Source organism: Phalangium opilio, unplaced genomic scaffold, assembly GCF_054372755.1.
Source record: "Phalangium opilio isolate 3A_F unplaced genomic scaffold, DU_Popi_V2 ptg000070l_1, whole genome shotgun sequence".
Lineage (NCBI taxonomy): Eukaryota > Metazoa > Arthropoda > Arachnida > Opiliones > Phalangiidae > Phalangium > Phalangium opilio.
In genome coordinates, this window is record NW_028324182.1 from 9,546,242 (window position 1) to 9,571,960 (window position 25,719).

The window sequence follows — 25,719 nt, forward strand, 5'->3', positions numbered from 1 at the left end:
TGGATAGTGTTTATTTAAGCCTTGTATTTGGATTTACCCTTTTCTTGTACTGAAGAAGACAAGGAGAATGATTGTGGTCCTATGTTATACATGTATATAAAGAAACTAGTACAATTTAACGTTCTGTACCAAGATTCTTCATATTTACAGAAACTAAATAGACTTAAATCAAACCCGGAGAACAAGAATGAAAGAGAGAACCAACACTCGGTTGCTTCGTAAATTGTAAAAATAAAATCCTGTACTGAAAACAAGTATAGTTAAGATACAGTAAAAACTTCCGAAGAAATAACTCTGATTTATCCAAATTTTATCCATTCTTCCTGCCTTGAAGTATGATTTAAATAATCCGAAGCATTTTTACAACCAAAGGTTTAAAAACGTACAGTTTTTTTTCGTTTTCTCAAAGTGTGGCCTTGCTAGCGATAGGATTATTTGTATAGGAGGTATTTGATCTGAAATGGGTGGGTTCCTGGAAGAGTGGTGGACAGAAAAAGTCTGACCACTTTGCTATCTTTAGGGGTGACGGTAGGATAGGAGTTTTTCTTGTAAATTAGACCAGTGGTCAGCCTGCATGCTCCGCGGATCGCATCCGTATTCCGCTACGATACCATAGAAAAAACAAACAGCTTCCATTCCCGAATAGAGAAACGTAAAAGATTTCTTTCTCTTTCTGATCTGTTCCATTTTGGTCTTTAGGCGCACCTTGGGAAAACTCGTAAAAGATAGATAGAGCCCTTTTCTCTTCCGCCATCTCTTAGGCCTAACTTGTCTTTGGGCAGCCGTTTTTCCAAGTTATTCCCTTTTTAATAGCTCTCTACGTCCAACATTGCTCGGTTAGCTCGCGATGCTTTTCTTTGAACCTGGCGACGAATATAGAGCTAGTTTTATACAGAGTATATATTGATAGTGAAGAAAAAGCACCCCTAATCCTATTACTGACCAAATCAAAGTAATCTTATTTATGCTTGGAAAAGTGGTTAGTTTTTTGTGCTTGTTCTTAATTCACAGCCACGAATCAACTTATCCATGGTTCAATATAAGACAGTATCAAAACTAAGAGCTTCAGAACAATTATTTGAGTTCATTTAGAGATATTTCAAAACTGGGTTCTTATTTACTCTGCTTCAAGATATCCTTCTGGAGCCAAATTGGTCAGAAACAATACGTGATAAGACTTCGAACTTTTCCATCTCGTATACCTCCCTTTTTTTGGGAGACCAAAAATGTTTTCCCATTGAAAACTTAAAAGCAGTTGAAGTAACGTTTCCAATAAAGTTCTATGGTTGGTTTGGGATGGCAAAGAAAAAGAAAATGACCTAGGATTGACCATCCGTTCTGACGCGAGATCACGTTTCTCATTTAAGGACATCTCTTTCAATGTCCGTGGCAGACTCAAAGAGTTATACTTAAAAAGATGGATCACATATAAATCTTAAAATCAATTTGTTTCGTACAAATTTCGGGATTCACAAATAATTTAGAAAGCAAACCTATTAAAAGGTTTATGACATTTTTAGAACTAAGATGATATTGAATGCTGATGATACTTGAAATTGGTCCCGAACAGGGTATCCTCATTTATTGCTCCTTGTTTCTGACCAAAAAGAATTTTTTAAACCAAACCATAACCCTTACATTTCTGAATGGTCAAAGTCTTAAAGTTTTATAAAATTTTTCCAATACACTGCATATTTAAAAAGTCTAGCCACGATTGTATTTTTAACTCAAAAAAAAAAAAACTTTTACACAATATTGAATTTTTTATCGTCACGCAGGTTTTGTGACCTTTAGATGGTTCCCCGATAAAACGATATAAAATAAACACTTTTTAACAACGATTTTAAATGAGATAAAATACTGCAGTGGAAGATATTTCGCCTATTTTCCACATTCTTAATTGAATGATAAAGAAATTTATTTCTACAGAACGCGTCAGCTAGAGTATATTCGAAGGTAGTACTCGCCGAACTTAATTATTAAATTTGCCAACATGTAATGCGTAACTAAATTGAGGTAATTTAATTTAAGCAATATTACCTTAATCTTAAAGCTCTAATTCTAACCTTTATAATTAATTTATAAGTGACTAACCAACCACTCTATTTACTGTTTTTCTAGATTACTTGCCTTGAAGTTAAATTCCAGTATATTATGCGAATGATTGATCGAGAGAGGAAGTAAGTGAGTTTTATATCAAGAAATTAATTTGAAGCGTGCATAGGTACGAGTTAATTTTAATATTATTAGACCTTTATTAATTATTGAGAGAAATAATGAGTAGTACGCGTAACCTTACGAAGAAATAGGCCTTGGCGATAAATCTAAATTAAAATTAAACGTCGTTGGTGTCAAGCCAGGTACATTTTAACAGATGCTTGAAACCTTCTCCAGGTAAAAGATACGTCATCTCATATATTCTGCCAAGGCTTAGGTGAAAATAGGAAATACTAAAAAAATGCGAGTAAAACTTGCTTTATGAGAACAGAAACTGACTGAAGGTATAATGGACAAACCCTAAACTTACCCCCACAGAAAGTTAACCCTTCTATTATACTTTCTGCTTGACGTTGAAAAGTGTATATATATTTTTGGTCTTTCATCTGGTACTTCCGCTATTAAATGGGATTTCTTTCTTTACCGCCGCGTGTCGCTTCTCAGATCATAGAACTATTTACCAAAAAAAAAAGTTTACTTTCTTGGCTAAAGAAAAAGCACCGATCACGAATATAACAATGTAAGAAAGAAAGAAAGGGTAGAAAAAATTATTTTATAAAAAATATATATGATGAAGAAACCCGGGGGGTTTAGTTTAAACCCATACAGAAGAAGGTAACCAACTAAATGTTACTAAGCCTTTGCTACCAAAAAAAAATTCAATATTGCGTCCCAGTTTTGTGGAGTTAAAAATTCAAACGTAGGTTGTTTCTACTTTATTATACTCCCGGGCAATTTCTTAAATCTTGTATTGGAAAAAATCTTATATATTTTGCAAGAAATTGAAAGGCTAGTGCTCGATTTAAAACTGATTTAAACTACAGGTGAATCCGGTTAAGGGGAAGGGGTTACTAGCAAGGAGTAACAATTGAGGATACGAAGGCTGAATCGTGATTATATTTTAAAACTTGTATCATTTATTTGTTTATATTGGATGGGTATTGGCCTATTGTGTTTCCTTAAATAATTTGCATAGTGATATGCATTACAATCAACAAAGACCAATATGTCTTTATAGTTTTGGATATTTACACTAATCGCAAATTATATGCGTAATGTCGAACCCTTCGAATGAATCCCTTTAATTCTAATAGGTCGCCAAGGCTTTGACTTAGCCATATATATGATTAGATTTTCTGGGTTTTTGATGAAAAGGGCGCGTTCTATATTCTTGTTCCCTTTTTAGTCCAAGGCCTAACCACTACCTAATGTATAAAAGCTACAAGGAAGCTATAGTTTATGGAAGATAATACGTAATAATAATAATAATTGATGACTGCAGTTCTTTTTTTTTACCTTTTTCGATGTACGATAGGCGATGTTCTTTCCCTTATAATAGCCTAAGTAAGAGCCCTCTAACCCTTTTAGATTTTTTTTCTTCGTGAGCCTTCTCTGTATTAGTATACTATACCATCAAGAAGTTTTTCAGTTTCCCCAGGAATAATTAACTTTAGTTTTAAATATTTACGATATCAGTACAGTTTGGCTTCGAATATGTATAATGGAATTACTTCCTAATGAAGGCTTGTTGAAAATTAGTTCATGTGATTATTAAATAGTTTCTTGCCGTTACGCCAACATCAACCTCAAAAATAAAGCCGTGGTACGGTGTAGCCGCTGGCAAATTTGCTTTGCGGTTCGTTATTACATAGATAACTTCTCTGTGTTTGAAACGCAGTGAAGAAAGGCGGGCGACTCTTTTGTGTTAGCTTATAGATATTTTTTTCCTAGAAGTTTTCTTTCTTCATTTTTCAAAGATAAAGGGATTTTTGAATATAATACAGCACCACTAAGAAGAAAAGTAGTCGTATATGGGTGGGGGAAGTTGTTAGTGTACATTACGATAATCGTTTGAAATACATTGCCCTAAACAAGTCTTTAAACCGCCAGTGTTCGAGTTACATTCGGACCACGCAAAGTTATAGATTTCTTTCGAAACCTATTAATATTCTTTACTTTTGAAATAGTAGTCATTTCCCATTTCGATCGCTGTTGTGCAGACGCTTATTCATAACCATGCATTGTTAAATAAACTTCCCTTTCCGAGTTCCCAACTCCAAGTTTAGTTGGGAAATTGAATAGATATTGAAACCAATAGATTCATCTAAAACTCAACTTTCTCGGTTCCGCAGAATTAGGATTTAAATTGAATGTAGTGAACTTTAAACGTCTCTGTATCCTAACTGGGATCATATCGGCTAACTGAGTGGCAAGCCATCGTTGTAAGAGGTTATTTGTATGGATTTCATCAATGGTGCCAAGATTGTATATAAGCCGAATTAGAGCTGAGAAGTTGGAGGAAAAAACATGCCAAAGAGGATATCATTATCCTTCGGTTTTTGCCTTATTCGATTTCAGTGTACCTTTAAAATTTTATACCATATCCCAATTCCAAAGTCACCGAAGAAAACTTTAGACTTGAAGAAAAAGAAAAACGTACTTCCTATAACGACGTGCAGTTGAAATACCAAATAGAGTCAAAATTGTCCCGAACTTTCTGTGTGTGTTATTCGAAAGCAGTCGTTAGTAACCTCAAAAATACTCCCCACGCATGCAACAAAATACAACGGATAACAAGCCAGGAAAATGTAAACTATGGCTATTTTTTTTCCTGTTCTCTCCTGTATTTTGTCGACTGTTTTGACACAAAAATCGATTTGTTATGTTTGTACCATTTTTATCGTCCCATTTAATGGTTTAAATAATGATGTAATTGCGCAAGGAAATAGTTCTATTATAGCTTTAGACAGCTATTTTCTTTGTTTTCCTTCCTTTTCGTTGGTTTGTATCGATCGAGCTCCACTTCACTTTCGTACACTCAACAGAGACCTCTTTTAAACAACCTATCGCTCAGTTAATTTTAATCCAATTGTATGTTAAATTGACCAATGTAGTTAGTTAAATTCTATTCTAGATCAAACTAATTTTAATCAAAATCCCAGCTTTATTTTACGTGTTTCGCACGAGATGTCTCTGTCTCTGAACGCAAACTCTCAGAGAATCCTTTAAAATCTGACGTCAAGGCAAATCAATAAGGTATCTTCTTGTTCCCTTTCTGCCAAGTGCTTTTGATCGACGAAACCAAAGGATAGGAATTTACGAATCGTATTACTAGCTGTCAATCAAAAGCCCTTATATTCCAAGATGTTTAGTAGAATGGAAAGCCCATCAAATTCGCAGGGTTTAGGACTGACTGAGATCTTATATATGCATTAAACAAGACCTAGAAATTACGCGTTCAGTTCGCATTTAAAATTTTCATAACGTTACTGCATAGATAGAAAGAAAAAATATGTATTATATTGCTATGATACAGTGCGGAAAGGACCCCAACAAACATTCCAACGATTTTTTTTATGTATAAAATGAAATTACGTCGATGGCGTGGGCGATTGAATTTCCTGAACGTTATAAAACGTTTAAGTAACGAATAACGATGCCGCTCTATCGGATCTTCCCTTCACCTATTTTCATTTAATTTCCGTGACATCTATTGGAGAGGGGAGTTCAGCCTTCCTATATATTGATGGCATGGTGCAGGCCCATTTTCTTTAGTCATACATTAGCGGGTCAAAAGCCCGCGAAAGGGCTTTCGGGAAGCGAAGAGGCTGCGGCCTGGATAAGAGAAAGGGTTGTGTAGTAAAGAATAAGTTGATAAAACCGAAGTTTAAGAGTTAACTTCCGTTAGCGGGAACCAAGAGACCGATACAGGAAACACCGAGGTACGATTGGTTTTTTAAGTACTTCGGTTTAAGACCGGAAAGAGTTACCAATGAAGGACCCCCTACCCGAGTCTCTGATATCGTTCGCCGTTGTTCACTTATCTGTTTTTGTTTTTATTGATTTTTAAGGGTGAGGTTGGGTGAATGGGGATGGGGGGCCCTTGCTCTTCCCGCCCGTCTCATAATGCTTTCGCTAACTCCCTTTTCGTTACTTTAATGGGGCCAATTTAGCAAACCCTTTGAAACTATTTTCAAAGGTGGCCAAGCGCGAGGCCTTCAGTCCGACCAACTCCTTATAGTTCCCTTTAAGGAACTACAAGCCCTTCAGTCCTTCAATAACGAGGACCCAACGTTTTTCTTCAGTTTTCAAATATCGTCACCGATTAAAATGTGTACGGAAGTATTTGACAGTTCTCCCAGACGCGTGTCAATATATACATATATTTGGAAATATCCCAGGTTTCCTCTACCAATTGTTTATAATAATAGGAAATACGCAGCTTTGTCTGTCAGTCACGCTTGACCCCTTAGAATTCTGCCTAGATGGCTCGTACATCTATTGCGGTTCAAGTATTGTCTCGCGTAGTTTAAGGAAAAGTAAAATCTAAGAATCGGTGTTGATACAAGAATGAATGATAAATTACATCATTAACATTCGCGAAATCATGAAAATTTTCAGCATTGAATTAATTTAAATATATTTTAATTAAAGTTAGTTATACCCACGTATATAAGGAGACACGTTTACGCCTATCTCATTCGTAAAACTAAAGTCTTAATAATTCAAACTTATGCATTGCATAATAGCGTATAGTGAATAATTAAATAATTTTAATTCTCATTGGAAATAGACGTCTTTGTAAACTCCCAAGTAAATAATTAAATTTTCATTCACTTCTGGAGGTTAGAACATAAGAATATATTTAGTATTCATGGGGAGTATTTTGAATTTGACTATTTTGAAGATTAAATATTAATCTAATTAGTTTTATTTTTCGATTGCACCTATATTCGCCATAATATTTACAAGTTTTTCCTAAAAATGGTGGCTATAGAATAAAGGAAAACTCAGTTAAATGTAGGTCATCCATAAAATAACCTATAGGTTGTAGGTTTGTATTCTTCTACAGTACCTCTCTGTCGATCCCTGCACCTTACCTTACCTCTCTTCTCTCTCATCCAATATTTATAAAGGATTTCGCTTCGACCGAGGGTCCGAAAGAGTTTCCCCGGAACGTTAACCGTCAAATACACGAATTTCTATCGATATAGTCCATAAGAAGGGCGAGAAAAAATCTCCGATATTTATCCATTATAAGACTCCTCTCGGGGTGAGTGAGAGAGAGTATATCCTGGCGAGGAGGGGATGCTTTGGGATAAGACCCAAGAAAAAAATAAAAACAGCAAAGGCCCGATCCTTGGCGTCGAGTGAAAGAACCATCCGGGAGTGTATATAAAGGATCGAACAAGATTGGCCAGGGACCTTTGAACCCTTCGTAAAGAGCTAAAATGATAAGAAAATTTGTTTTATAACATGGATTAGTGCAGTTTAATTATAAACAACTACATGATATGATGAATAAAATTGACTACCATGTATATACTCCAAATACATCAGAGATTAGACACAGTAAACAAGTGGACAGTTTTTTAGACTCTCGCAATCAGAATCTAGACTAACTTTGAGTTGTCAGAACTATGGAGTCCAAAACTCTCATTGCTACTAATAAATGATATAACTGTTAGAAAGACGTCAGAATTATGAGGCGTGACAGAGTACTCAGATCCGTCCCACAAAACCCGTGTAGATTGGAGAAACGATGCTTCCATTAACTGTGAAATTCCTATTTCCAAAGAATAGAATGCAATTTTAATTTTGTTAAATATTTTCCGTTGTCCACTTACGATGTTCGTGGTTCGTAGCTATAACCCAAGCTTCCATTTTTTTCCGGGGGTTTAAAAACTACGGGGCGTCGAGGATAGAAAAATCGAAAGCCGAAACATTAAGTATGAGTTACGAGCGAAGGATAAACTGGACATAAAATAATAAAAATATTCCCTGTCCGCGGTCTCTTTCGCCCGTGATTTTCTCTATTTTCTTTTGTACGCCTGAAACAGACATTTTACTTTACAGGCAAAGGGGGAAAACTATCAAAATAGTACGGAAGGTAACCCATTGGCTTCTCTCTTCTTTTCCTCCTTACTTACGATACAATACGACGCGATGCGTTACCGTTTGTTTGTTCCCTTAAGAGCGTCGTATAGACAGTGGAGTTTTTTTTCTTAGTCTATAAAAGTCAAAAGTTGCTTGGGCTCTACGTTATTCCTAGCATTATAAATTCAGACTCTATTCTTTTTTTTTCTTTCGTTTTTCGGATGGTCTTATATTTTTTGTACATATAGATAAAGATGGTACCTAGGACGCGTCTCAGGTTTGTTTTTCCTTTCCCGCGAGTTGATTCGGGAGTTTGAAAATCGTAGAAACAAATCGTAAATCCTTCTCGCGCAAGTATTCTCGCTACGAGCAAGCAAATGATACTATTACTCTTTCTTTATGCCTCCTTTTCCGAGATTTTGTCGTTATTTTCGACCTCTTTTTACTGCTTCTCGTATTTTATACAAAATTCCAACAAAAAAAACTTACTTAAAATCATCGTATGGTTGACACAAGCTGTGGTACTTGTTAATTATTAGTCAGTTAATTTCTTTGCTGTATATAGATATAGTAGTTTTAATAAAAACTAACACTTTCAAAGAGTTTATTTGTGTTAAGTCGACGTAAAAATAAATCTTAAGCGTGTTTTTATTCTGAAAACCATTTCAATGCAATATTTAGCATTACCCTGTAAGATGGCTTCTTCCTGAACATTTGTGTGTTGCGGGTTAAACATTTCTACAGGCGCTGGTAGGAAATACATTATTTTTCAATCTCCTATGGTTGAGCTTTCCCTTCTAGCACAAATTATATATTTTTAAAGTGTACAAATTTCAAAAACTTACTGAATTATAATTAATAACTTTGAGAATTTTTTAATTAGAAAATTCTCAGAAAAACTCCGTGTTGCAAGAAACACGATCACGCGTTTGAACTTTACGCGACATTTCAATCGGTTCCTGAGGGACTCTACATTTAGGCGGCGATAGTGCGGAAGGATACATCGCTAACTAACATATCGAGTTGTGTCTTATAATATTCATATATTAAATAGTACCATACTCATCGAAAAACATCATCGAACTGAATATTTCGACTTGACTTACTTTGAATCTCTTCGGGCGACCTTTAGCTGAATATTTTACCCTTTCTTTTTCGGGATTCAGACGGCCTTTCTTTCTTGAGGAAACAAACTAGCTTTGGAATAGAGTATGGGAAAAGAGGAGGGTAAGAAAAAGAGAAAGAGAGAGCAAAAACACACAGCCGCGGAATTTTTCCCAAAATAGAGACGGATGGGTCCCGAGAAACTTTCCGTTACTTTTGTTTTTATATGCATACTACGAAAGGGAAGAAAAAGGATTTTTTGCAAAACCCAACGGGTATTGAACGTAAAGATAGTACGTAGAAAACGGGGGCGTGGGTTGTGTTGTTTTTAGAGGCGTTTTTTTCTATGGGTTCACGTGGATGTTGGTCAGTCCTGGATCATTTTTAAAGTTTATTATAAACGACCTTCCCAGCACGCGACGGCCCAAATAAGGTCATCCCAGTGTGCTTTCGAGACATCGTCATGCGATAGCTTACGCTGGGTTTATATTTAAAATTTATACCATCGTTACTCATCTTAGCGCTATATATAAACTTTACAAAGGACTGACGCTAAAGGTATTTTAAACGCAGTCAATGATGTAATTCGCCTGAATAAACAAAGGACGTCGGCTGTGTGTTGACGCGAAGTATTTCCTGTCTCGACCCTCGGATTATAGTTTCCTATCACGTGTATTATTATCTCTTTGCCATAAAACTCTGCGGCTCACTTAGCCCATCTCTTCGCGTGCTCTTTCTAGCTTTTTGCTTCTCTTAACTCTGGGGAGAATCGCGGGGTAGTTTCGGCCACTGAATACTGATTATGGACGGTGATACTTTCTTCTTTCATACACTTCCCTCATCGCGTTTAGTTCTCGATTCCGTTCACTTAGTTCCCAATAGTAAGACGCGTATACTTTTGTAATTTAGCGAGGATTACCTGTATATTTTCGTCTTCCTTTTCCTAGCTAACCTCAAATCTCTTATTCTGCCGTTAATTCTGGTTTTGTTTTCTTTTTATTTGACGAGAAGTCGTTGTTTGAAGTCCCGAGCAGCGGTTTACCTTAGTCTTCACAGGTTTCAAAGAATATAATAGAATCCCTTTAGATTTCAGTGTAAGCTTTTGAGGATGATTTTACTGGATAGGTGTTGAGTAAAGCGTATAATGCGCTTTGATCTTGATTTACAACTGAGCTGGTTTATTAAAATTTAAAGCTAATATTTAGTTCATTTGATGACTCAGGACATCAACTTGATCAGCGATATTTGAAATTAGGGGTTAGATTTAGAACAATATTAAATTTAGCTGTCGTATCGATACATGATCCATGTTTTCCTCTTAGTGGTTAGAATGTTGGCGGACTGTGGTGATTTTTGAAAGAGAGGAATGTACAGGAAGGAAAAGGATATTTTTAACTTAATCCAATCGCAATTCCCTAAATGTATCAAAATGTCGAATGTGTCGATATTTCTCTGTTAGAGTTCAAGTCACGATTCCAATCTAGATTTCTACCACCACCACCACTCCTCCTACTACGGTATAATCCATCCTTAGGTTGTCTAATATCGCAGCGAGTCTTCGCGCGGTTTGAAATCACGTGGTTTGTAGCCCTCCAGTAGTTCTTTTTTCTCAAAGCCATCGCGAGAAAAAGCTAATGGTTCAAGAATGGTCTTTTGATGCGATGCGAGGATGAGTTCGCGAGTCGAGAAGAGTGTAGAGTTGAGAACTAAGCATAGAGATCTGGCCCGATCCGTAATCAGCGAGACGGGACTTATGGCTTCTTATAACATAGTACACGGTCACTCTTCTCTCCGGTTATAAGTGGAAATGGCCAGACAGACAAGATGGGTTCGGGGAAGAACGTGGCGAGAGTACAGGGAGGGAATAGTGCCGTGAAAACGGGAGAGAAAAAAAGAAGAATAGCGGGTTTTACGAAACGTTGAAGATCGGCTTGATATCGGTAATTGGTTTTTGCGCTCCTCGCCTATAGTTAGAGTTTATAGATCAGGAGCCCGTAAAACCTTTTTCGCGACGACCGACGAGAGACATAGAGCTATGAACTGGTAAGGAGGAAATCGAAGGAGATGAGAAAACTACAAGTTCGAAGTCCATCTGCAAGTTGATGTGGTTAGGTCAGTTTCCTTACCGATAGTAAATACTTTGCCTCGTCAAAATTGGTTTTGAAAAACAAGGGAATTTAAGATAAAATTCCCGATTGGCTCTACATCAAATAAAAATTGTGGTTGCATGTGCTCTTAGTCCACTCTACGATGGTCGAAGTCGAATCGCGACCATTTTCTTCACCGCTTTCCGAACACAATATCCCAAATTACTTGATACAAGATAGTTAACGTTAAAGAATTTTGTCGTCCATGGCTATCTTCATACTTCCTCGTAATGTTACACGTTTCTTTTTTTCTTTGTCCTTTATTAATATCGACTGTCTAGGGGAGTTACTTTTTGTTAACGTCGCTAATATAGCGTGGGAAGTAAAGAACGACGAGCTCTTAAGGATATAACAGTTCTGCCCACGCATGGTGTTGTTTCCCACAGACACGAAGGTATACCACGTCCGCGTGTCGTGTTCGGTCAAGATCCTCCTCGTTTCTTCCTTTTCTCTTATTGCGCCTTTGGTCGAGGGTGCTGAATGCGGGCGAAAAAGAGCCAAGAGAGGGGGGAGAGAGATAGTTCAATCTTCTTTATGGATGTCGGGAAGTAAAGGGGGATTTTGTCTTCCATCACGCCAAATACAATTAATGATATTTACCTTTGGTTTATTTATGTAGTACGAAACGTTTTATACATAATTGCTTCCCATTTTTGGCCAAGTAACCCAACGTCTGAGTGCATGGCGTGGTATATTAATGGAAGGAAAGGTTAGTAGAGAATCGGTTTGGCTTAAAGTGTGCGTAGCTTGCCCATTTCTATCTAGTATATTGTACTATTTTCCAACTAAAATCTCAGCCTTGCATACTACGAGATGAATATATTTCCATGAGAGAAATCAAAAACACTCTGTGGAATAAAATACCTTGGCTGAGATAGGATTTCTTAAGCTTTCTTATGAGATTCACAGCGCGTGGCGATATTCTAGAAGTCTAGGCCTAGATAGGTTTTCTTCCAAAAGGAATATGAAGAGGTTCATAAATTTGACCAAAATAGTATCGTGCTCTTCTCGGAATCTTGTACAGTTTTGGAGCGTACCTCTTAGGATTCTACCTTCGAATGAATGGGAACTTCCACAAATGCCCTTCTTTTTTTTTCTTTTCGATATTTCCTCGCTAGGCCGTATTTTTGGAGGGTATGGAGCCAGGCGAAGCTGTAGGTAGACCTGCACGGTAGACCGCAAATAGGCACCTAAAAGCTGATCAATGTTATCAATCACCTCGCGGAACGGAGGCTGCGCGTCTGTCCCAGGGGGAAAGCGAGTTAGAGCCCGATTCCCGCCTTTTCTTTCTCGAGAAATCGGGATCCTACCTTCGAGAGCGAAGAAAATTGTAACAACCACTTCGAATGCGGGTCATTCCGGATAAATTGAATCAGAAACACGGCAACCAAGAGAAAAGGAAAGTAAATTTCTCTACAGGTCGAGTTTGCGAGGTTTTTTTTTGGTTATATCTCGTCTCAGTTTCTCTGTTATTATATCTGGGAATATCCGTATTCAAGTAGAGTTCCTAATTCTAGAAGCCGGAATAACTGACCTAAAGAAAGAGTTTTCTTAGCTTTTCCGGAAGATTTCTTCGTAATTGACTGCTTGAAAATGAAATATTACATCTCGCGGCAGTTTCTTTCTAGGCTTTTTAGGAACGGGACTTCCTAGTATTCCTTACTAACTGCACTAGGGATAAAATTTCCATTAGTCTGAATATATTAAAACTTTCTGAAACTTTTTGCACTTCGTTTGTTTTGATTTAGAAAGCAATCGCTGCTTAGTTGTTTTTGGAAAGCCGTAAAACCTGTACTGGGATATATTTATTACTTATCTAATTTCGATGTTGCAATCTCGTTCTGTTAAAAATGTATTAGTTGAAGTACCTCTTTTTGGTCAGAATTTCAATAAGTACCCATGTCCCTTCACAATTTTCTTTTCGGCATCCAGGCATACTCATACTTGGTAATGATTACGATTGAATGTTTTGTAAACGATCTGAAATGGGCTTAGAATATCCTACATCAATTACTTAACTTCTGATTGTTCCTCTTATAAAATATGAGAAGGGATACACCCCCACCACGTTCAGAGAGGGTTGAAAAGAGTTTATGAAAAATGCGCTGGCGATTTAAATTGGCTTTCGTGCTGGAAAGGCTTGGACCGCTTACATTTCGTGTGGTAAACAAATTCGCTTGGTGGAGCATACGCGTATACACAAGCCTATTATTTTGAGTGCTCTCAATATTTAATTCGGCCTCGGGGAGTTTTTTTTTGCTCTCGTTCGCTCTCTTCCAATCTAGATTACGAGATGGCGCGGCGTGGAAAGGCCTAAAGAGACACGGGATATCGATTGGGCCCACGCCCACCCGTCACCCTACCTCGCACCGTCCCGGTCCCGGAGAATATATTCGCGCGCGCGCTTTCTGACGTATAAGCTTATTTTTCCGGGATTCGTAAGGGTTATTCCGGGATATTGGTTGTCGAGTCTCGCGCCAATGGGCCTACGAGGGTTTATTAGCGAAATGAGAAACAAATAAATCTGTAGTTATGAATGCTCGAACTCGACTACCTAGCTTTGAAAATAATTTTTTTTTAATCAATAAAGGCTTGTAAAATATGCCTAATAACTATACATCAAAATTCACCAAATAAATTTTTAAAGTCTAAGTCAGTTTCGATAAAATGTGTATTTGTAGAAGTAGGAACGTGATGATGAAACAAAATAAAAACCTCGAGTTAATTCATCTCTGGTGATTTTCATCTTATTTTAGTGTAAAGAACTTTATTTCAATATTGATATTCGTTACGCTTTGATTCAGTATGTCCTTAAGGATTAAAAATGACTCATTTTATATTATAGAATTTAATCACGTTAAATATTTATAAAAATTATTTTAAAATGGTTTATTTTGTAATTTCATTAATATCAAATTTTAAATATTTATTAGTCAATTCTTCAATGGTCTTCAAACAGCGATAGACTCTTAGAAATCTTTCTTACACTTCGTGTAAATAGACGATAACTTGTCTAAAGGCTGTTTTGTCGATTGGTGGTCGACCACTCTTATATTCTGCTATATTTTGGACAAAGCTTGGCTCTTACCAAAAGAAAGAAAGAGAGAAGACCATCAATTCGTCGTATCACTCTTCATGATAAACGTCACGCGATGATTCTTTCGGGAGTATATATATATAGCTTCGCCCCATCTCCCACTGTAGTTCTTGCAACCTTGGAACACGGGAAAACCCCGTATATATAACCTGTTTTCTAAGGGGAAATGTAGGTAGTTTCAAGCTTGTTTCTCTCTGTGTGCATTTTCTTACTGTCTTTTTTCGGTGACTTACGATGTTGACATTTACTTCTGTTCGATCGTTTGATAACGGTCAGTGTCCGAATCGCACTTTCCCTATTTCCTCTTCCTTATCCATCTTAATTTTGGTCTTATATTGGAGAACACTAAGACTGCAATGGGGCTTACTGTTGGCTTACAACTATTGCTGAGTATGTCCGTCCGTTTATTCTTATATTATGCCTATCTTCTAACCAAAGAGCATGCATTTGCTTATCCTGGAGATCATTATTTTGAAAATATTGGAGCGGCCTTTAGACTTTAACCAAAATTTGATTCAAACCGTTGGCCTTGAATTTTAGAGAACGTTCACTATTGGATCATTTTCTTGGACTGACATACCACAAATATAAACTTACCTGTTCTTGGAAGTCTTTAGGTGGTTTGGAATCTACCTTTTCTTTGAGAGTATGGAAAAATATATATAAACCCCGATTTGCAAATAAGCTTAGTGGTTAAGGCATATATGCTGTATTTTCTCAATTTATTCTAGACTACCATGAATATTCAAAAATGCAATTGTAAAAGAAAATAAAGAAACTAAAATTGTACAAACAAAAATAGGTGTTAGAGAAAATATAGCAATGAGTAACAATTTTCTCCAACATGCGCTCGAGCTTCTACATCCCTCGCTACATTCTTTGTGGTATCTCCGTGTACGTATGGGAATCGCAAATGCAAGGTTCTTAGATGAATTGAGTAAATCCTTCGCATTGTTTTGCTATTTTACTTTCTTCGAAGAAACGTACTTCTTGCGTAATATAACCGCGGGTTCGTGCTTGGCAAGATAATCAGAATTCCGTTATTTTCCGTTATTTCGATAACGATACTTTTATAGAAACTTCCACCGCGGAGAGACGGACAAAGAATAGATAGAATAAGAGTGGATTGCAATTGAATGAAGAATTTATGCTTACTGTTCTCATACTCAATATTTCGTTATAGTAGTAAAAATCTGAAATAGGGAGCAAAATAAAATAGTATTATTTTTGTTTTATAACGGGTAATCGGATTTGTTTCACCGTTACATTATTCAAATTGTTTTTCATGCCCCGGTGCGCGATTTATTTAGAAAAAACAAAAACCATATTTCGGATATTTGTATATAGAACAGATACGGATTTATATTTGAAAAAATATACGTTTAAATTATGTCTACTAGTTGAAAATGAAACTAGCTTAGAATTTAAGATTTTGATTTAAGAAAATTAACATTGAATATTTTTCGCCTGACAACATCCAAGAATGTGTTCATATCTACCGAAATGTATTATTTTATTTATTGTTAATACCGGATTATAGCCTATTTTTACTGGTATGTGGTAGATGAATGAAAAACACAATGTTTTTTATTCAGAATACACTTTATTTATTTATTGAGGATATCCATTGTTACAGCTGTTTTTATTTATTTTTAGGTTTTATTTAAATTTAGTCATCCCGAATCTTTTTGTTGTTTTCAATTTATTTTATACATATAACAGTTTTTTATGTTACGTAATGGAATGAATAAGTCATTTCGCGCCGTGTAATTCATTTTTTATTATTGTAGTTATTAATATATTATATATATATGGCAAACAAAAATATTCAGTTCCCCGCGCTATTTCACTGTTTTTACCAATATTTTTGAGCCTGCAAGTTCCAACTTTGTTTCATATTTTTTTATTTATTTCAATTATTTATATTCCGCCTTAGCTTGTCGTACGCCCTTGTCGAATTTGTTTTAAACCCGATACCACTCTTTTTCGCTTGTCCACCGGGCAATGCACGTTTTTCAATTTTTAAAAACTTTAACTACACATCTAAAAAACAAATGGGCACCCATTTATTTTCATTTCAAACATAGTTCGAATCATGTACGCTTTTTTAGCATTAATCGTACCCAAAGGGGTAAGTTTCCTGGTTTTTAGCAAAATATAAAGAATTGGGAATATACGTGAATATTACAATTTAAAAACAAACTTAGCAATATTTAATCAAGTGTTTATTTAATTATAAGCTCTCTGTTATTTCGCGGAATGTTCTTGGTATAGACTTTAGTAGGAAGGAAGATTTGGGAGTTGAAATCTTTTAATTTGTTTGGTATTATCAAACTTTGAAAGCATTCCTATTACAGTCGGGTTAAGAGAATATCTTTAATTATTATTTTTTTTTTCTTCACAACTTGACGCAAAAAGAACATAATTATAATAATTACCAAGTACGGATTCAAGCTAAGAAGAACATAGGGCTCGAGATATTCTGTCCCCTTCTCTCTCTCGATATTTCATCCCGCCATCTATGACGGTCTGCAGTAATTATAGGAACCGGCGAGTACTCCCAATGATGACGTAAGTGTTACGGAAAACGAAACTACTCAAACAAACGTGAAATATTTGCAGGCTATAAATCCGAAAGAGTTCTTGAAACAATTAAATGTACTTTCAACTGATGGAAAGTTTTTAAATCAAAAACAATATTGGTGTGAAACGGTAGGGGTCAATAAAAGTGAGACAAATAAACTGCCTATGAAATATTCCTAGTTTGACTCCATCGACCTTCGCCAGCATGGCTCGCTATATGCCAATAGACACGTGACATAAATATATGTTCTTATTAGCTTGAATCCGTTCTTATTATAACTAATAAGAATTATATGTTGGTAATATTAATCCATATAATACTTTACATCGCTTGAACGTTTCATCTCCGTATCATAGAAATTGGTGTATTTTTTTGGGGACAATTCCAATTAACAGATCATTATGACTTATAATTATAAACGAACGACATTTTGACCCCATGAACTCGCCAACATTTATTGCCGATAAATCCGGTTTGATCTTTTTAATATCAAAAGTCATTTCCTGATTGCACCTCTTGGGGGTTTTTTTTGGCTTAGTTTGTTTTTATACTTAAGCTTTGAAATGACATTTTTCGCACCCTTTGTAATTTTATTATAGTCCGTCCGTAGAGTCATTATTGAAGGGCGTGTGATTGATCGATTTTGCGGTGATGCATTGTCATTTAAAAGTAGATAGAAAAATTCAACCGTTTTTCGTCGAATTTTGTTTTATTTTTAAACACTGATGCAGTTGGTTTTTCCTCTGAAATAAACTATTTCACCAAAAAGTTCGATCTTCTTTGAGATAGAAACTGCGGGGTTTTTATTCCTTTTTTCTTTGAATCCACAAAGAAAGGAACTTTCCTCGAGAGTGGACGAAATGGGTCACGGGTTTTATTTATTCGATTAATCTTGGAGTTTGTGTGTGTGTTGGGATTTTTCTTTCTTCTAGATTTCTTATTGTCGGATTAAAATCGCGTATTTTTTCCGCTATGAGATGTTCTCTCCATCTGGTACGAAGCGTTTTTCTTTTCCATTTAGTTTTTTTTTATTAATTTTCTTTATATATAATTCTTTTATGTTTAATTTTGGCGCGACTCGAGGCACTAAAGGCGCGGAATGATACTTAGCGGTTTTCGGGACGGTGAGCATCCATTCGCGGCGAGGATGCCAAACTGTCATTATTTTAATATCTTCTAAATATAACTAATTATAGTTATTTAAATATATCATTCGCACTCCGTAGTCGCGTCATTATTTTCTTTTATAAACGAATTTTGTTTGGGATCGTCCGTGATTTTAGTGTATTTACGTAAAAGCACCTTACTCGTTCCACCATCTCAATTAAGAGAAAATCTTTTTAACGGCCTCGTTCGTCTTTCTTTCTTTCGCGCTGATCCGACAACATCTTTTAGAAAGAGAAGGGGGTTAAAAAACACGAGGACGACAAGCTATTCTCTAACAAGGCGAAGGAATCGCGGCTGCTGTACTCGAGCTCCCGAGGGTCGGATGGTCCATTAAGATCGTCTTGACGCGACGGTAGTTGGGGGTGCATCGTCCTAAGGTCACCCCGGAGGCGTCGGCTAACATCCGTAGTAGTCGCGCCGTTACTATAAGGAAGATCATCCACCGAACCGGAGAAGGAAAAGCGGAAGCGGAGCTCCGAACTTGAAAAGAGTCGGTGGCCGAAAAGGATTTTGGTTAGGCTTTGAAACGACACTGAGACGCTGATCAATGGCTAATTCTATTAGCTCTCATTCAAACCCTAACCCAACCTCCCACTATCCCTCAAGGCTTCGTTCAGACTGACACCCCTTCCTATAAACTGAATTCGAATTAATCGAAACGGAAACGCGCGAATTCCTAGCTTTTAAATTCTAACGCGGTTGACCCCAATCGCTCACCCTCCCAGGTGGATTTGATACGTTAAACCTTCTGAAGATTTGGAAAATTTATATTATTGGTTTAACGACATATTACTCGTCTCGTCGGGCCACGGCAGAATGAAGATTCTAGATTCCCATAAGACAAGAGTGAATCGCTATCGTCAACAACTATCTTCTACTGTACCACCGCAATTGAACCACCTATCCCTGGCTTTATTGGAAAATTACTGAATTTCAGGAGGCCTAACATCTGCGGGCCAAGTGTCGAATCGCGCGTGAGAAACACTACGTTATATCACAGCTTTATCAGCTAAGATAGTACGCGTCTGCCATTGAGACCTTTGTAGACTAAATGTTACCACATTCCAACCTTGTTTGGGAGATGCTTACCAGGGCTGACATTTTCGCTAATGTGGAGTCCCGAATTTTGTTGCCGGCTTCCGTGGAACAACTCTTCGTTGCTCATCTTGTACATCTTGGCGATGGTGGCTGTGCAACGGAGTCTCATGTTGCCGTCGCGAAAGTGCGTCTCTTTCACTACGAATCTGAGCAACAGGATGGACGTTTCCAGGCCGTTTGAATGTAACGTCGTCGAGTATTCGATCTCGTAATCCGTCGAACCAACCTGGAAAATATAATCCACGTAGATATTTCCATAATCCTTCGGTTGAATTGAAGGTCTAGCCTTAACAATTAAACCCCTAGTTCATTAGCGTCAAAATATATACAGCCGCGCTACTCTACCGTTCAAAACTTAATTACAAATATTCATGCGACGAAAAGCCTAAGAACCGCGCGGTTAGAGTTTTCGTCAAAGAATATATTATACTTGGTTACGACTCGACGCCTTCGTCATATACTTTTAAACACAGGCGGTAAAAAGCCATTAGATCTGGACCGTTGTACCAAACATAATAAGATTATATAATGATGATTTAATGTTCCGACAAAAGGCTATTAAGAAAATTGCTTAAGAAAAGCCGCAAACGTGGAATATCATCTTCCATGGTCTGCCCATGAGCTTTTAAAATTTTATGTAAAAACATAAGTGAAATTCTTCTCGGCTAAGTTAATATTATCCCATTGTGAAAAACAAACTATCTGTAAAATAGTGCTCTTCGAGGTGAATTACTTATAATTGAACACTTAGAATTGTACGTTTTTTTTTCAACTTACCAATTCCTCATTAATGTACCATCTGAGAACCGCTGCCGGTTTGGACATGGCGGAAGTGCAGTTGAGGGAGACAGTATCTCCAACGTGATAACGCGAAAGTCCTCCGGTAATTTTCGGCCCTTCAGTCGGAAGAACTGAAGCGAGAAATTATGCGGAAAATTTTAAAACCATTTTTCTTGGAAATTTACCGTTTTAATTATTGAATACATTTAAGAAAAAAAATAATTTGTCAGCTGGAGGGATCATTTTTAAGAGTTTCGTCCCTCTCAGCGATCTGACGTTGACAGCTTTTAAAATCGGTTCGGCTATTAAACGTTACGTATACGATCGTTCATCGAGGTTCGGTCGATAAAGTATTAGACTCTGATTAGCACTCGCTTCTACGCTATGAAATGGTTATACCAGTACTTGATAGATGAGGACTTGAAACGAGGACCATCCTTGTCTAGACCCGAATATTCTCTCTAATTTACTACGGTTAGGCTTCAGTTCTAAGAGGAAATCTTTCGATACTAAGTTAGGGATAGATCCGCATTATTCAAATGGGGTATTATACCATGCAACCAAGCCCAACTTTAGATAGGATATAATAGCTTTAGAAATTTACTGACTGATGATGCGTCGTCTGGATAGTTATCGTATTGAAATTTTGTAAAACATAACTCTAAACAAGTGTGGCTCAAATATTGCGAAAACATATATAAAACTAATTGATTTTCTTTTGATTAAAAATGGTTCTAAATCAGATTTCATCAGATCTTTTTTAAACTATCTGTAAACCTCTATACGCTCACAATAGCTTAAACAAGTTATAATTTTAAATTAGAAGTTTTTTATTTAATTTTTTCACCGAATGAAAATTAATTAATTTAGAAGCCTTATTATTGAGCGTTAATTAAGCTGTAACATTTTTTTTCTTGATGAAGCCTGATTTCCATTCGTTAAGAAAAAAATGAATCAGAGAGTCCCTTTAGTAGCCAAAGCGGTGCCTATGTATTAGCGAACGGGAATGGTAAATTTGGTTTCTGTATAAGGGGGGAGTCGAGGTATCATTAGGGTTCCTAATCGAGATTTCCCACTGTAAAGTATTCGTGCGTACTTAATGAAACTCTTCAAATGCCAACTAGGCCTAGAGACTCAGCCACGATTATGCCGCGAAAAAAAAATCTATACGTAGAGTAACTGGTAACTAGGGCTTAACATTTTCATTTGGTATAGCGACAACTGTCCCCATTGGTATGGTACGCGTGCTTTAAACTGAATAGGTTTGAGCAATGGTTTAATGTTTGTGAGATGAGGCGAAGCAGAGACAGGTCAACTTAGTCCGCTCTTCAGAGGTTTCCATAGATATTGTGTTTTGTGGCCACATTTAACCTCAATTAGTTAAGGTCTAAGTTGCAATATTTCAAATTGGACTTCGTCTCGACGCGTATCTTAAAATTTACTTTAATTAAATAGAATAAATGATTATCGAAATGCCATTAGTGACATTTTCATACCGACTACACAATCGCTACGTTACTTTCCCTTCAATTATATTCCAAGAAAATCAATTTCAGTCTATGCGTATACTTAGTCTATGACATATGGAGAAAGACAAAACAAACTTTCATACTTTGAAAAGTAGAAAGTTTCTGATCTGAATTATTTGTTTTAGAGCTTTTTCAGTTTCGTCGGATTTTTAATGAAACGTTGGAAAATGTATACAAATCCCGCTTAGAACTCGATTAAGGTTGTTTACTTTTGTATTTTAACCTTTATAAACCCGAGCGTTAAAAATGCGTCACTTTTTTGTCTAGCTACCCTTTCCAAACAAAGTCTAATGTGAAAAACCGTTTTAACTTGAATCTTAAATAAAAACAACACACAGGGCAGGAAAACCATTGTTGATGACAAGTAACTCCGCAATTTCCCATTAATTTTTTGTATTCAAGCCTAGAGAGTTTTCAATTGAGAAAATTACGAACTATAACCTTTGGCGAAACTACTCAAAATTCATCACTTTTAAGTTCTCCTCTCTGTAGCTTACTTGAAACTCGGGTGGTGTAAGATTTACAGCTTTACCGAAACACTCAAAATGTCAAATAACTTACCGAGAAAATTCAAATTTTGGGTTGCCATACGCGAAATTAGGCGTGACTGTATAAAACGCGCGAATTTTCATCTCCTTAAAGCGGTAGCTATAACCTAAAAGTCCGAGCGCGGGAAAACGTCATCTAGATGTTGCCCGAGTTCAGAAATTGTAGGCTTGGCTTTAGGAACTTGGGGTTGCTTATAATGGAGTTCCTCGGTTATAAAATATGCAAAACGTCTCCCCCTTCATTACGAAGTATTGTTTCCAGCTTATTATACCGCAACGTATTAACGTCCCGTGTAGATATACTAGAGCCACTCTGATGTAATTGAAACTAGTTTCGTATACGTCACCCTCTTTTACGAAACTTAGAAGTTCATTCAACGATGTTCTTTCACTCCAGCCAACAACACCTTCCACTACCTTTGAAGGTAAATCACTTCGTTCCGATAAAGTATTCAAATCGAAGTCAGAAATAATATTTTGAAACTATTTACTATTCAGTTAAAATTTGGATTTTAAAACTTGCAACGGTAGAATTAAGTGGACTACCAAGGAAACTTATGATATAGCCGTCTCATACTTCGTTTTCTCAAAGCCAAAGAGAAATTTACTCTCTTTCCCTAAGAGAGTCCACAAACTCTCTTCTGGAATTCGAGCGTAATAGATTCGCATTTCTAATCTAAGTTAATAAGCGTTTCCTAGACTCTTCCCCGTCTTCAAAGCCTTTCTTTTATCTCTTTTTTTTCTACTTTCATTTTTTTCGACTAAGTATTTCTTCGTCGACTCTCCTCTTCTCATAAGATACGAAATTTTCCACGGCTAAAGCGACTAGCACGGGTCGCCAATGGGCGCAACCGAGTGGAAAATCATTTTGCCGGAGAGGCCCACCTAACAAATGATCTGTTATCATTATTTTGGACTGGGCTGAGATAGAAAGAAAAAAAAGAGAGTAGCCCAAAAAGAAAAAGACCTTATCCTTCTACTCCTTAGATGAAACATGATCGTCAAGCTGTCTTAAAATCCACGGCAAACTTAAGTTTGTATCGAAGAGGAGTGTATGCACTCAGACTTGGTTGTAACAAGGGAGCCGATAAAATATTAAACATAAAGTTTTCGAAGGTTGAGTAATATTTAATTTTAATAATCATCGGTAATTTCATTCCCATTATCTTCAACCACCCAAAAGTAAATGCACTTTGCAAGAACGCTTTGTTAAGTTCAAATAAAGCTTATTATTATTATTATTATTATGGTAAAACAAAACCTATGGTAGTAGTTTAAAACTTGCTGACAATGTATGATCCTCAAAGTTCAACATAAACCATTGCCAAAGACCATACCAATAGTTTCGTCATATTTCTGAAGACTTATGTCACAGTCTCGAGAAGGAAACGCGTTACCATACTAATAATCCCAAATCTTTCGCTTGTCCAAGGCTTAAAATTAATGGGGGGATGAAGAATAAAATTCGGTTCGATATGGGAAAGAAGCCGAATTACCAGGACCGACTTTTGATTTTTATCTTCAAGAGCGTAAAAAAGTCATTAGGCTTAATAACACTCGATTTAGGCCCAGTACCTATAATACGAAACGTGTCTTCTGGTTTTTGGGGGTGAAAAAAAAAGTCCACGATGAGATACGAGAACTGAGGAAATTTAAACTTTGTATCAAGCACGCTGTATCGAAAACCTTATACCACTAATACTGCAGTCTTCCGAGTATATACGAAAGGAAGATGTATTACGCCATTGTGGGGAGCTTAATGAAGATAGATCGATTCTCTTACCTAAGACCTGCATCTGTTTTACTTCTTTGACTGTTTTGAACGAGGGCGATTCCGCCGAGATTTCACACTTGTAAAAACCCGCCGTTTGTAGATCGACGTTCTTTAAATAGACTGAACGTTGTGTCGACTTTGCTAACTGCAAAAGAAAAAATAATTTTGCTTATCATAACATGAACTGATTTCATTAATATTGAGTATTTGGTTTTCGATGGTGGTCCGAAAAAAGTGGGAATATTCTAGAACCTTTTCTTAAAACCTTTTAGCAAACTTAATTTCTAAGAATTCGAGCTTTGAATCATTTCAATCTAAATCGTTATTCATTGATAATTTTTCCCTGCAAGCGTATATTATTTAGATAATTAAATTTTTTTTCCAACTCGTCATGAAATGGATTTTTGAAAGAATAACACTAAATATTAATGAAGAAGAAAGTTTTAATATTTTATAATGATCGAGTTCGCCGTGCATTTATAGGAAATTATTTTTGAAGCGTCCATTTAATTTGGTTGATGTATAATAAAAAATTAATTCCCGGAAGCTCTTTAAATTTTAGAACCCATTAGAATCACCAAGGAGGGTAGAATAATTGACTTTCTATATGTTCGAATGTGGTATTCTAACGCCCAGTTTCTCATATAAAGCCCAAGGAAGGTCTATCTTTCTACAACCAATCTTGCATATTAGGGTAGTGCCATCTTTTCAAAACTCATTTATTTTATTTATATTTTTTTGAGAGAGAGATATTTTGTATCTTCTTGTTGGAGGATGGTCTCTTCTTTCGAAGGTAAATTCATTATAACAGCGAAAATGTACACAGAAAGGAAGTTACCGAGTACCAATGTGAAGTGCCTCCTAGTTTCCTTGTTTTTTGTTCAATATTTTAATAGAATTTCCAAGAAATTCGTATCTCTCTCAATTTATCCCTAACCTTTGTGACGTTTCACTAATTTCGGGTGATAAAAAGCGTATGAAACCGAAGTTATTTATTTCATATTTACTTTATTGAAGTTGTATCTCACTCTTCATTCAAAATATTATATAACTAATAGGAAAAATATCCCATCGCCCATAATTAACTTCAGCTTATTCTACTTCTTCGAATTTCTGTGTTAAAACGCCGCGTAAAGGAAGCTAAGGAAGTAACGGAAGAAAATCCAACACGTTAGTTTTTTTATTTTTACTTTTCTGTCTCAATTTTCTCTTTTGACATTTTTATCTTTATCGGGAAGAGAAGGTGGTTGCTAAAAGCTGTTGGGGTCTGTCAGACGCTCCTTCGACTTTCTGAAGCTAAAGCTTAGGTCACCGCGTTTTGGGGGAGCTACCTTACTTCTTTCAGGGAAAAAACCAGATTAGAAATAACTAGGCCCGTCTACTTGGCGGATGACCGTTTATTCAAATCGCTTTTGGCACGCGACACGAGCGAGAGAAACATAGGCTTTAGGGAAAGCGGGCTTGAGTTTTCTCCCTCCGTTGGCTGGTGATGACCCCGGAGCCAGCCAGAAGAAGAAAAGATCTAGGATGAGGGAAAGAAAGAAAGCCTTTGGAAGATGGGTGGGATGGGAGGAGTAGGGAGATGGGGACGGAGATGAAGAGGTCAAAGGCACGTACGGTTCAGCGCACCCCCGGACTTTATTTGTCCAATTTACTTCCCGGGATTCGAGCTGGCTTAGTATAGCGTATAGTCTAACCAGAAAATGTTTCGAGAAGCTGACGCGACTGGCGACATTTTATCCGAATTTCAGACTCTCTTTTCTCTTTCTTCGATATAAATTGGCGCATGCACGCTCT

General features: G+C 36.6%; 2 protein-coding genes across 4 annotated transcripts in view; one reads left to right on the top strand and one right to left on the bottom strand.

Annotated features, from left to right (window-relative positions):
• Positions 1-25,719, top strand: part of LOC149661441 (uncharacterized) — a 237,789-nt gene that overhangs the window by 126,212 nt on the left and 85,858 nt on the right. The window lies entirely within an intron of this gene.
• LOC149661445 (cell adhesion molecule 4-like) overlaps positions 16,033-25,719 on the bottom strand; it is a 99,589-nt gene continuing 89,902 nt past the window's right edge. For 2 of the 3 annotated variants that reach the window (XM_089842957.1, XM_089842959.1), the window contains exons 4-7: positions 23,932-24,067; positions 20,069-20,202; positions 19,283-19,517; positions 16,033-18,673 (exon numbers count right to left, since the gene is read on the bottom strand). In XM_089842957.1, the coding sequence (XP_089699083.1) occupies positions 18,465-18,673; positions 19,283-19,517; positions 20,069-20,202; positions 23,932-24,067 (714 nt within the window). In that variant the 3' untranslated portion in view covers positions 16,033-18,464. The remainder of the gene's footprint in view (positions 18,674-19,282; positions 19,518-20,068; positions 20,203-23,931; positions 24,068-25,719) is intronic. The other variant, XM_089842958.1, reaches the window with a different exon arrangement.